Genomic DNA, 14,552 nt, shown 5'->3' with positions numbered 1-14,552 from the left:
AAATTGGTCTACATTAAGGTCCAAAGGGTCCAAAATTAAACTTAGTTTGATTTTAAAAAAAATTGAAATCTCTGGGTTCTTTGAAATGCTGAATCTAAAAATGTACTTAGATTTTTGATTATTGGCCCAGTTTTCAAGTTGGCCCAAATCGGGGTCCAAAATTAAACATTGTTTAATTTCATCAAAAATTGAATAATTGGGGTTCTTTGATATGCCAAATCTAACTGTGTATGTAGATTCTTAATTTTTGGTCCAGTTTTAAAATTGGTCTAAATTAAAGTGCAAAGGGTCCAAAATTAAACTTAGTTTGATTTTAACAAAAATTAAATTCTTGGGCCTCTTTGATATGCTGAATCTAAACATGTACTTAGATTTTTGATTATGGGCCCAGTTTTCAAGTTGGTCCAAATCAGGATCTAAAATTATTATATTAAGTATTGTGCAATAGCAAGTCTTTTCAATTGCACAGTATTGTGCAATGGCAAGAAATATCTAATTTCACAATGTTGTGAAATAGCTAATTTTTTTTTAATTAAGAGTTATCTTTCTTTGTCCAGTATAGTAAGCAAGAAATATCTGCAAGAATTTTTTTTAATTGGAGTTATCTTTCTTTGTCCAGAATCAACTTAAATCTTTGTTATATACAATTTACAATGTATATTCACTTTTTACTACCAACTGATAAATTTAAATAATCTTTACCATTCAGTGATAACAAGCAGTTTTTTTACATCTTAATATTTTATGATGTATTTAAATGAGTAGTAATTGTTGCAAACTCCATTAGAATATTTTAATTGAAATTAGTTTTGGAATAAGGGAAAGGGGGATGTGATTAAAAAATTGGGTTCAATTTTTCTCATTTGAAATTTCATAAATAAAAAGAAAATTTCTTCAAACATTTTTTTGAGAGGATTAATATTCAACAGCATAGTGAATTGTTCTAAGAGAAAACAAAAATTTTAAGTTCATTTGAATACATTCATTCTGTGTCAGAAACCTATGCTGTGTCAACTATTTAATCACAATCCAAATTTAGAGCGGAATCCAGCTTGAATGTTGTGTCCATACTTGCCCCAACCGTTCAGGGTTCAACCTCTGCGGTCGTATAAAGCTACGCCCTGCGGAGCATCTGGTTTAGTATTGAATTTTCAACAGCTTGTTATCACCAATTAACTTAATGGATATGAACAGTTTTCTTACTTTGAATACAGCTAGTGACTACATGGATTTGTTTTTACAGTATTAACTGAAGTTTTAATCAAATTGCTTTTTACTAATTGCCTATAGATTAAGTATCATGAAGAATTTGAGAGGTCCAAAGGAGCTATAATGCAAGTTTCAGACACGGTGGAAATGCAACAACATAAGAAAAATGTTGAAAATTTCAGTTTGGTAATGATGCATGGTGTGGTAGCCCATGCACAAAAATCAACTGTTGTATAACTGTGGCATGGGCTTCTCTAAGAGTTATTGTCCTTTGACCTGGACATTATTCCGCATGGATTTATTGCAAGAAACCTTTTCATATTTTCATAACAATTGTTGGTCTAAATAAGATTGTATTACACCAGGTTTATTTTTTCCAAGAAATCCATGCCTTGAATTGTCATTTTTGTAAACATGATATTGTTGACTGAATTATTGATGTGCAAGAGTTATTTCCCCTTGTGCCTTTCAGATAAATTCCCAAGACCTTTCTTCTTTTCATGTTAAACATGTTTTATGTCTAATCAGACAAACCCTGTATTAACATCATATATATTGTTCACAGCATGTCTCATTTTAAAGAATTTGAATTCCTTTCAATATTTATTAATTTCTTAAATTTAAACCTATCAAGGCAAAGTATGAATTACATATTGAATGTATTGGAAGTATGGTTTTCATCTGTTATAAAAAAAGAAGATGTGGTATGATTGCCAATGAGACAACTATCCATAAAAGACCAAAATGACACAGACATTAACAACTATAGGTCACTGTAAGGCCTTCAACAATGAGCAAATCCCATATTGCATAGTCAGCTTTAAAAGGCTCCGATAAGACAATGTAAAACAATTCAAACAAGAAAACTAACAGCCTTATTTATGTAAAAAAATAAACGAAAAACAAATATGTAACACATAAACAAACGACAACCACTGAATTACAGGCTCCTGACTTGGGACAGGCACATACATAAATAATGAGGCGGGGTTACACATGTTAGTTTGTCTCCCCAGTTAAGCTTTATGTGAAGGCCTGGTAAGCTAATATAAGTCAGGACAAACTTTGAATACATTTTAAAAAAGATTCAACCTGTCTAATATTACTTTAACTTTCAGGTGGAATCATAATCAATTTTATAAAGTTTACATCTACAAATCATAGAACTCATTAGAAAAATGTGTAAATTTAAATGTAGAATTCATATGGATGACCATATTCATCAATTCTAATGCTCTATTTCTGTATTGTTTATGTTTGTAATTTTAATGAGCTTAGGGATGTGAGAATGAAACAGTCATATTTGATATGAATTTATGAAATTTACAATCATAAAGTCAGATATGAGCATGCCTTTTTAGTGCACTGTATGTATAACAATTGATATTATTCAAGCTAAAATAAGATTTTAGTTACTCGTTCAAAAGTATAACTGACAAGATTCCTATACAAAGATAATTTTAGATAAAGGAATTAATAAATAAGAATTGTGTGTAATTTCAGGTTAAATATCATGAAGATTTCGAGAGACAAAAAGGAAAGAAGATGACAGTAGTTGATGACCCTGAGACTCAGCGTGTACGACAGAATACACAGAACTTCAGTCAGGTGACATACTCTGGACATAAGGATCAACTTAGAGACATGGAGTACAAAAGACCAGCAGAGCAAGTCAATGGTAACTTTTTATATAATCTATATCATGTCTTTTTGGTTTAAGTTTATTTTATTGCCATGTATGCTCGTTGGTTATTATTATTTTAGTTTTTATAATAACTGCATTGAATATTTTTTGGAAAATGCTTTTACCCATTGTTTTTAATACTATACAGAATGTGTATGATTTTTAAAATGTAACAAAACTTTATTTTTAGTTAAACAAATATTTTGTTAGCATTTTAATAGTTGTAACAGTTTAATTTTTATGCATGGGAATGAAAAAAACACAATATTAAGTGCATCTACAATATTTACATGGAGTTACATTGGATTTAAAAAAGGAACATTTGTAACATAGCAAACAAAGTCAAATTTTTCTTTATTTTTTTGCTAGTATTTACATTGTTGGGGTGACTATTGGGATACCATATACCTGCACAGTCCACAGTCAATATTGACTTTTGACAAAAAGATTGTATGTCATAAGATGAAGGTCACATGAACAAAAATTGAAAGTTATACGGCTTTATTATGTCTTTAAAAAGGTTCAGTTTTGTTTTTCATGAAAAATCAAATAAGGCATGTTATTTTTCACATAACTTTCATTGATTTTAGTTCGTAGTAGAAGTTCTCATCACTCTAGTCCACCTCAATCACCAGGATTTCAACATGAAGGTATTGACCAATCAAAATATATCTAACATATATACAGTCTCTTTCTGACTTAAACTTCAACCAATCATATTTAAACCCATGTACTTTTTTGTACATGTATAATTCTGAAATTGAAAACTGAATATGAATGAAAGTTTAAATTGAGAATAAATTATGAATTTACTACATACAGCAAGTGAATAAAAAAAGAAAGGTATACACTGAAGGAAATCTAAATTGCCAGTAGAATATTTTTTTGGAATTCAGTATTTGAAATGATAAGTGCAAATATTCTTAGTGGCCATGCTGGTTGGAATTAAAGTGAAGTGTATACAACATGCTCTAAGTGTTCTTGAAGTCAATATTTCTGTATCACAATATTAAAAGCTTATAGATGATTTTATGACAAGCAGTACTTTTTGTAGAAATAAATATATATATACAGCCTAAATAAATTATTATGTAATCATTGCATAAGTTTTTGAGTGTAGGAAAGAAATTCATTGGAGAGTTTTGAACCTTTGATTATTTTTTAAAATCTCATTTTGGTGTTTTATTTTACTCATTCGTTATAGTTAAACAGCGTGTCAGTGCAGCAAGCCCTCCTCGCTCACCTGGATATAGGGACCAACAAGAAGGTATCCACCAGTCAACATTTCTATACTTTATAGGCTATTTGAATAACTTTTAATTTTCCTTAATTTAGTGAATTTGAAGTAACTCATGAAATGTGACATAACACAATGCTATAATCTCAAGCTGAATTGGTTGAATAACATGTGTAAATATGAATAATATCTAAGAGATAAGTATTGAAATCAAGAAATGATATTTTCGAGAAAAAAATAATTTTGAGCAAATTTCATTCTGCCATTTGCTTTGGTCTTGATACAATATAACTATGAATCCTTGGTTTATAGTTAGGCGTACTAGTGCCACCAGTCCCCCTCAATCACCAGGATATAATAGGGACTATCAAGAAGGTATATCTCATTCATTTTCCTTTAATTATTATTAACACTGATAAAATCTTGAAAAACAAATTACATGGCCCAGACAAATTATCATAATATTGATAAAATGTTACACGCCCTTTCTCTTCCTCTTCAAATTATTATAATGGATGAATCAAGATTTTATCATACCCTTACTAATCTGAAATTATATATTGGTCAGAGATAGGTAATGGCTCACTAATATAATGCACAATTATATAACTGTAATGCTTTACTTTTACTAAAAACTTATATTGCATGAATAACAAAGAATGCTTCAAAAATTATAAAAGTTGTTTAGCTGAGGATTGGAGATAGTATGGTTTAATTGCATTCCATATAGAAGATGGTTGAAGGGATATTAAGAATGAATCTACAGGGAATTTTTAGTCATACTGATAGTGTTTAAAACTGAACTCTGAAATGGGAGGCTTATGCTGTTTGTACTTGAACATGGGACCAAAAGATTGATGTATTAGTCAATTCTGATCATGTAAAAAAAACCTAGGTCTTTAATAAAGTTTATGTAGTACAATTGTCAAGATTAATTTTCGTGCACATAATAATTATGTCCATCAGTTCAGTGGATTTATTTATTTCCCTGGGGACCATTTTAATGGGATTTTTAATTTCATGGTTTTACCAATATTTGTATACAAGCCTGAAGAAAATGTGTACTTCAGTTGAACAATTAAATTCATGGTTTTTATATACCCAAGAAACCTATGAAAATTGTTATCCCATGAAAAAACAGAATTCACTGTATACCATTAGACATTATCACATTGAAAAGCTGTTCTCCTCAGTAACTCTTGGGAGAGATATGTTGCTGAATTCATATAGATTTACGTTGACAATTGGGGAACCAGTAAGGAAAGACCTGGATTTGCAGGTGGTGTTTAGAATTTCAAATACAAAGGATATATACATTGATCAAATCATAGGGCTTGGTATAAGTTTGCTTAAAATTTGATAGTTTTAAGTCATCAAATATTTGAAAATCGACTCTTGATAAACTATCAAAGCATACTTTTTTATATAACGACATTTTCAAAACCTTAATGCATGCTCCCTTTCAGTTGTCTGGAAATAGAATTTTAAGGCAGCAAAATATTTTGTATACAATTATCTTTACATGCCTTTTTATGCTTTAGAAAAGCAATTTTATTAAGAAACAGCTGAATGTAATTTCTTCAAGGTTAGATCATAGTGGTTGGTAAACATGTGTTAATATTTCTAGGATAAAACTCTGTGGTTGTCAGATAAAACATGATCTGTAGAAACAAAATGATGAGGCATTAATGATTACACTATTAGTAGATCCATGATGCCATACACTCTAATACTTAGATTTGGACTTTAAAAAAAAAAGACAGTTTATGAAAATTTTATATTTTTTTTCTTTTTCCCATATACATTATAGTTTGTAAAGACTAATTTGCTCGTATTCATAAATACTAGAACATGCCTCTTCAAAAAATATTTTTCATGAATATATTTTGTACTGACCTTAAAAGACCTTAAAAGACCTTAACAGTATTTTGATTAACTAGTAGGAGAAGTTTTACACAGGCTTTAGCCATACTGGTTGAAAATATGAAATACAAATTTACAAAAATATTACAGATTTTCTGTGTACCGGTAGTTGGATTTTTGTCTGGTTGATGTATATATTCTTTTCCTTTAAGTAGGATTATTGACTTGTTGGTTTATATTCAATATCCTTTTACCTGCATCAACCATTGCAAGAGCAAATAGAGTTAGTGCTTGACTCCATCTGTTGAAAAGACATGGGTAGAAAAACTTTGGTCAAAGTTATCGTTAACTGCCGAACCGAATTTGATTTTATGTCATGTTAGCAGCTATATAATGTTGAGTTGTAGCGTGTTTGCTATTTTAAAAATCTGACATGCAGAAACTTTCTTTTTACCAATGGTTGAGTTGAAGTGTGTTAAAAAAATTTCAACCTCTGTGCAGACACTACTTGTTGGCCAATAGTTGGAAATATAACAACTCATTGTACATACAAGACAAATTTTCATCAAAGTTTTCATGGCTTCAATGTTTTTAAGGAAGGACCACTTATGCATCAGTATTTATGATAGCACAATTGATTGTAGCCAGTGACAAAGGTCAAGACAAGGTGTTGGTTTGTTTAAACTTTTAATCACCAGCAAAACATGATAATTTTGAAGAACAACCAAAAATGGCTGTCAAAGTAATGAATTTGTACTTTTTTATGTACACACTTACAATGAAAAACAAAGGATTGAATTAGTTTGTAACAGGAAGCCTAACCTCTCCATTGTTTGTAACTTAAGTTTTAAGTTAATCAATACCTCTTGTAACTGGTTGAATATACATGTTTTAGTAAAACTTGAATTGAAATTATATCATTATTTTTATGTGAGGGCATGAAATCAAATTAGTTTGGAAAAGGACTTATACAGACATATATATATATCAATATGGTGTGTAAAGGTTTTTAAGAAAATGACTTTTCCAAGGACTTTGTTATTTAACCCATTATGAATCAAAAAATGATTATATCTTGTGTGAAAGGTTAAAACAATTTTCATCAAAAGGTACCCCCTTTCCTCCTCTATCTTGTAAATGATTAATTTCATGTCAGTTATAATATTTTTTATCTTCATGTTAACATCACCAGCATGATATATACAGCTAGGCAGATTGCCATTTCATATTTATATTTTTGGCAAAGGAAAAGCTTTTTATTGCTAATAATCAGATTTACTATATATTATAGTCAAACCTATATTTCAATATACATTTGTATGTATTTTATATATGTATATTATATATTGAATTATATTCTTGTATCATCAATTAATTGATTGGCACTAGATGTAAAGCAATTATGATCAATTAATCTATCAATAAATTGGTCAATCAATCAGTCAATCAATCAATTAATGATATATTGTATAACCTGGTTATGGTATTTCTTTTCAATGTAAGTTTATAGTAACAATCGCTTTCAACGATTATTAGTCTTGAAACATCAGGTAAGCTATAGCTAGTTATTAGTAACTTTCATTTTCTTTCTAATGTATCAAAGCTATCATGCAAAATAGACCACATGACATATAACAGATCTAGAACCAAAGCTAAATTATGAAAATATGCCATATATTCTATATTTAATATATGATTTGATCTTAGAATTAATATTAAATGCTCATTGTAAGTTATTTTAAAAAGTATGTTATATAGTGACTATTTGAATTCAGATGTCTATCTGAAGTGTTAAAGTAGTAGATAATTAAACAACGTGTTTAGAAACAGGAAAGAACTTCCCTCAGTGGATATCCTGATTATATATAATTAATGCATAAAAAGAGAAACAATACACTTTCTTTTGTTGTCTGATCTAATTCATGTTCTTGTGTATAGTTTTACAAACCAGTGATTAACCATGCTAAAAGTTTGTCTCTATATAGTATAGGAAGATGTGGTACGAGTGCCAATGAGACAACCCTCCATCCAAGTCACAATTGATAAAAGTAAACCATTATAGGGCAATGTATGATCTTCAACACAGAGCCTTGGCTCACACTAAAAACAGCAAGCTGTAAAGGGCCTAAAATGATTATTAGTGTAAAACCATTCAAATGGGAAAACCAACGGTCTATAAATCTATATAAACGAGAAACGCTTATGAACCACATAAACCCTTTCCTTGATCTGAAACAATAGTGTAACATCACAACATAGACTCACTATGAAATATCAATTGGAATGGCTTTATTTAATCAAAAAACGTTGTAACACAATTAACACATGATGAAAGAATAAATTTGATCAATGATACAGTCTATCACTATAAAAAACAAGACTTTTCGTATTTTTTCTCTCATTTTGACAAAAGAAATTCATTTTGAATATTTGAATACCTGTATTTAAATAGCTTTAGTTGACCTAATTGAATTCATTGAAAGTATTCCCAGTTACACACACAATGAAGGACCAAAACAATATTATCTAAAATTAAAACTTATTTCATGTTAGTCAGTTTGACATTCCACCATTGTAATAAGCATAGTCTTGTATGTAGATTTATTTCAATCTTTAGTTAGGTAAACATTTTATTCTGAACATATCCAAGACAGATTTTATTCTAGACTTTCCAGCACATAATAGTATTTATTCTGTTTTTAAAATGTTTTATAATCTTTAAAGCAGTGGTATGTCTATTAAAAGTTGTAATTCTTAATTAAAAAGTAGTAGTATTTCTCTATTTTACCAGATGTTCGTGTGCGCCCAAATCCCGGAAGTATTCATAACTATGACCCAGTTAGAGACCAACAACAAAACCAAGGAACACCATACTCATCCAGGAACTCTGGAGCTGTAGTCTATGATTCTAACACAGGAAGAGGTGGGTGATTGGACATTTATATATCAAACATTTTATTCTGGCAAAAAAAAAAAATGTTCTGATAATGGACTAAGTATGAATTATATCTAAACACTGTTTGACTGTTTAAAAGGGATATTTTCTTATCATATAGTTTATCCTAGGTAAATCTTTAGGGCCATCTCTGAAAGATTGGCATTTGTATTTGAAATAATTATATGGCAGTCTAATGTTGCACACCACTCAAATGTTTCATTGCATTTCTAACATGTAACTTGTAGTTAACATTTCTCTTTGCCAAAAGAAGTACGAATACACATCAGTCAAAAGAAAGATACATTTTTACATGAAAGTTTCTGCATATTATTTGCTATTATGGGTTTGTTTGTTGTCAATGGGAGATAACTCAATTTTCTACTACAAATTCATTTGATGTTATACAGGATTAGATAAAAATTTTAATGCCAAGGTCCAGCCGTTCTCTCTTCATCATGATAGTAGTGAGTAAAGTTGGAATGCCGTTAAAGTGTTAAGACAGTTTTAGGACTATGTTCCAAGCACTGTATAGTTCTACAGTATTTGAACTATAGTCTTAACACTGTTTAGTTGGACAGTTTGAAAGTTATTTGCATTCCTTGTTTTTGTTTATTGTTTTATTGATAGCTATATATAGATAGAATGATTACAACTTGTTTGACATTTTTGAATTTTCTGTTTAAAACAATTTCTGAATAACCAGTAGTAACCCTGTTTTATTCATTGCTTAATATTTCTACTTGATTAAAAAGAATAGTTTTATATTGAGAAAATATATGCAAAGTTTAAAATATATGCAAAGTTTAAACATGTATGCAATAGATGGACCCCATTTATAGTATAGGATTTATGCCAGATTTAGATAACCATAAAGTTCTTCGCTTCCTAATCTAGATTGAGAAATAGTAAAATAAAACTTGGAGGAGAAATAGTAAAATAAAACTTTGAGGAGAAATAGTAAAATAAAACTTTTGGGAGAAATAGTAAAATAAAACTTTGGGGAGAAATAGTAAAATAAAACTTGGAGGAGAAACAGTAAAATAAAACTTTGAGGAGAAATAGTAAAATAAAACTTGGAGGAGAAATAGTAAAATAAAACTTGGAGGAGAAACAGTAAAATAAAACTTTGAGGAGAAATAGTAAAATAAAAGTTTGAGGAGAAATAGTAAAATAAAACTTTGGGGAGAAACAGTAAAACAAAACTTTGAGGAGAAACAGTAAAATAAAACTTTGAGGAGAAATAGTAAAATAAAACTTGGAGGAGAAATAGTAAAATAAAACTTGGAGGAGAAATAGTAAAATAAAACTTGGAGGGAACCAGTTTTGGGGCAAGCTGGTAGACTTGTCCTACAATATCATCCATTATGAATAATTTTATTTTGAAATTAGAATAAATGTTGATTAATTATTTTTACTGCATGTAGAATGCTTTTTGGTTAAGGAGAATTATCATTTTTACTTAAGAAAATTAGGTGCACAATGTTTTGTCCCCAAATGTTTCACATTCTATATATGTGTAAGAATATGTATAATATAAAAAAGAAGATGTGATATGATTGCCAATGAGACAACTATCCACAAAGGACAAAAAGTTGGTATGGGGTATGTTGCTTTGTATTACTGGTGAAATATAAACTTCTTCACTATTCCTATACAGAATTAAATGAATTTGTTGAACAGTAATTATTGGTACTGAAACATCTGACCAGTGAAATGTTTTGGCATGTTTTATCACTAATTGTTTTTAGCTCACCGGACCTGAAAGATCAAGTGAGCTTTTCTCATCCCTTGGCATTTGTCATTCGTAAACTTTTACAAAAATCTTCTCCTCTGAAACTGCTGCGCCAAACTTGGCCACAATCATGATTGGAGTATCTAGTTTAAAAAATGTGTCTGGGGACCCAGCCAACTAACCAAGATTGCCGCCATGGCTAAAAATAGAACAATGGGGTAAAATGTAGATTTTGGCTTATATCTATGAAACCAAAGCATTTAGAGTAAATCTGACAGGGGGTGGAAAAAAATGTTCATCAGGTCAAGATATATCTGCTTACAAATTTTCAAAAAAATTTGACTACCCGTTGTTGGGTTTCTGTCCCTGAATTGTTTTTTTTTTAAGGAAATTTTACGTTATTATCTTAGATATCATTATAGTATCTGATAATATCTAATACTATTAAATATGTTTTAACCTTATTTCACATGATTTACAAAGCATTGGTAAATACAGAAGAGCGACACTTTATTTTAGGTTTTTATTATCTTTTATCTTTTAATTAATTGTGTTGATGTTGTTATTGACTTAATAATTATTTACTTTAATTAATTTGTTTTATAAGTATTTTATAAGCATGTCTTTAAAAAAAATATGAGCTGTCCAATGGTCAATACAGAAACCAGTGATTACATAAATGCAATAGTTAAATGGAAAATAACATGTTATGAATTTAATGCACCCAAGGCGCTTTTCTGGATATAACTTCATCACAGGAACGCTATAAATAGCCAAGGATGTTTCAGAACCGAAACATTTGGAAGAGCTATATGCCCAAAGTACCAAAGTTTAAAATCTATGTTACTTAATAGCATAGATTTTATATATAATATAACATAATAATATTATTGGTTAATTGTGAAGTTCACAGGTTTAATCACATGATATGTAATGAAACAAAATTAATTTCTGTAGATGGTGAAGGTTCAGGTAAATAAATCTGTACTTTTTATTTTTGCTTTTTTCCAACTTTTACAGTGGACTTATTTGATCAAATGTGGTCATGTTTTTAAAAATTTCAACACATCAGCATTGTACAAATAAAAAATAAATTACAGTGCTCTCATATCTCAGTATAGAAATCCTGTATGAAATATTTTCTTTATTCATTTATCTCATGAATCTACAGTTGTTACCTAAAATAATAATTCAAAATAATTCAAATGAAAAAAAAAAAAGTTATTGAAAAAAAAAATTTCCCCATTTTTTCTCTTCCAAACCTTAAATTTTGATAAGATTATATAATTAAGTGTGTCCGTGTTAACACAGGCCTAAATTTATGTAAAATGCTGATGTGGTCTTTTAAAATTTGACTCGTCAAGGATTTCCACTGTAATATGTTTGCTTCTTCTTATATTTTTATATCAACTTGATACAGTTTGGTACAAATGTTTATCATTTTAGCAGAACTATTTTTTTGAAATTTCATAGTATTTGCTTCAGAATTATAATGCATTTTCTTTTGGTTGGTGTATACTCTCCTTTTCTTCTTAGCAGTCTCATAGTGTATGGGTCATGGTTTCAACAAAAAAAAAGTAGTCAGCTTCATATTTTTTTTTTAATCCATTATCTCTTGCATTTGTAAATAAAGGTATTTTAGCTAATCAAGGGAAATAATTCAAAGGGGAAGCTATTTGATCACATGATATGTATGAATTATAATTGTTTAATATCATTAAAACTTTTAAAACTTTTTCAGTGAACCATTTCAATTACAGCTCAGCTGGTTTTCTTATTTAAAAGCTTTCATTATTAAGGATGGAAGTTGTTTAGATTAAATAATGTAAAATTTAGTGCATAAAAACATATGGTTTTAATAAAAAAAACTTAACAAATTAAACAGAAAATTTGATTCCTGGTGTTTTCTTATTATGAATTTATAAAAGATCACTGTGGTGAACTTTAACAATTTGCATGTTTCAATGCTAGGCAAAACAATGCTATTGGGTGTAGTGGATCAAAAGCAAAGATATTTTAACATAACGTTAAATTAAATATAGCATACCACACATGTTCTTTATTTTAAAACTTCATTAGTTATAATAATGCTAAAAGTGAAGGATTAGAAATCTCTTATAACACGTATAATTCAAAATTTCTAAAACATTTGTTTTTCAGAAAATGTCCATTATTAAATTAGCTATACATACTGTAAATTCAGAAATTAATGCGAGGTTTTTATTATTGCGAAAAATGCGACTGAGTTGTAAACGCAATAATTTAAACTCGCATTTTGAAATATATAATATGAATTTAACGTGATTTTTCTCAAAATCGTAAAAATTAAAATCGCATTTAAGTCTAAAATGGCAAAATCGCAATAATAAATGCACGCAATAATTTCTGAATTTACAGTAGTTGAAACTCCTAAAACACATGTAAAAGGAAAATTTTAGGGTTGAGTTTTCCAAGCTTATTCTACTAGCTTGTTCTTCAGCAATGAAATACACTTATTTTAAAACTAAAAACTTAATACATGTACAGTATTGATTTAAGAAAAAGATGTAGAAGTGGGGTATATATACCAATGACACAATCTGAGATAACCTATGATACTTGGTCAAAATTACTTATTTCTAAAAAGAGAGATTTCTTTTCAAAATAAGAAGTGGCCTCTAGGCACAGATACCCACACCATTAAAAAAGTTATCAGCATTGAACACCATGGTTACAATAAAGTACCAAATTAATATGATGTGAACAGCAGACAAGTTGGTACATGTTGTTGCAAACAGTATTATTTAATATTATTAAACATTGTTTTAAGTTCTGACCAATTAGCTTATCTTATTTCAGTTGCTTCTCTTGCATACTCAATAATACTAGTGCCTTCTATCTATAACTTATTTAAAAAACTTTAGTTTGATTTACAATACATGTAGAAAAAGAAATAGTTAATGACCTATTTACAAGCATTTTTTTCATCTATACAATATTTGCATGAACACAAATTTAGTAGTCCTATTTCTGTTGGGGAAAATGTATATAGTTGAACAACATGTTTTGTTTTCAAGGTAGAAGTTTGTAGACCTATTTGTTTTGCAAAGGTAGAGGTGTTATAAAGGCCCTATTTGGCCTGTTGAATTTGTGTGTAGATTTTTTTTTGTATTAAGGAATTGATAATTGTAAAAAGTTTTTGAACTATATTGGCTTTACAACTATATTGATCTGAGCGTCACTGATGAGTCTTATGTAGACAAAACTCAGTCTGGCATATCAAATTATAATCCTGCTACCTTTGATAACTACTTTGAACTAAGTTCTTTAAAAATAATGGAGATTTGAAAGACAAAGGATATTTTTTCTTCTTCAATATTTTTTTTTCTTTCTAGGCTCATGATTTTAGTTTGTTTTAAATTATCCCAATATTATTATTAATAAAAAAAGAAAGTCTTAAATTAAAGTTCTATGAATTGTTTGGCTGAAAAAGGCCCTGTCTTTTAAGCTCAAGTTACTCATTGTCTTAAGAAGTATGAGTCAGTTAATAGTACATATACATATTCTTGACCTCAATTTTTTTTATAGGAAATTTCAAAATGAATTGTTGATTTGTATTTAAGAGTACCATTAAAAGATTTGTTTGTATGTACTGTCCTTGTTGTTAGTATCATGTTATGTTGTTCTTATTCGAGTTTGTATAATTGCACCTCATTGATATACACTGTATTTTGAATGCCACATTCAGTTTCCATTCACATTGAAAAATTCATCAGAGGAACAAGTTATTTATTATGTTGTGTATAAATTTCAGTGGAAAATCCCGCTTCACAAAGAAAAGTTGGTTCCATTTCGGATTATGACCCAATAAACGACAGATGGGGATCAGTAACAGGACAGTTTTGTATGT

General features: G+C 29.1%; 1 protein-coding gene across 12 annotated transcripts in view; it reads left to right on the top strand.

Annotated features, from left to right (window-relative positions):
• Positions 1-14,552, top strand: part of LOC134707342 (LIM zinc-binding domain-containing Nebulette-like) — a 36,313-nt gene that overhangs the window by 15,978 nt on the left and 5,783 nt on the right. For 3 of the 12 annotated variants that reach the window (XM_063567036.1, XM_063567033.1, XM_063567028.1), the window contains 7 exons: positions 2,713-2,887; positions 3,484-3,543; positions 4,098-4,160; positions 4,443-4,505; positions 8,785-8,916; positions 9,339-9,395; positions 14,457-14,546. In XM_063567036.1, the coding sequence (XP_063423106.1) occupies positions 2,713-2,887; positions 3,484-3,543; positions 4,098-4,160; positions 4,443-4,505; positions 8,785-8,916; positions 9,339-9,395; positions 14,457-14,546 (640 nt within the window). Of the gene's footprint in view, positions 1-1,290; positions 1,396-2,712; positions 2,888-3,483; positions 3,544-4,097; positions 4,161-4,442; positions 4,506-8,784; positions 8,917-9,338; positions 9,396-11,620; positions 11,636-14,456; positions 14,547-14,552 lie in introns of all 12 variants that reach the window. The other 9 variants (XM_063567029.1, XM_063567023.1, XM_063567024.1 and 6 more) reach the window with 8 other exon arrangements.

Source organism: Mytilus trossulus, chromosome 2 (assembly GCF_036588685.1).
Source record: "Mytilus trossulus isolate FHL-02 chromosome 2, PNRI_Mtr1.1.1.hap1, whole genome shotgun sequence".
In the NCBI taxonomy this organism is placed as follows: Eukaryota; Metazoa; Mollusca; class Bivalvia; order Mytilida; family Mytilidae; genus Mytilus; species Mytilus trossulus.
This window is presented reverse-complemented; position numbering and strand designations above follow the sequence as displayed.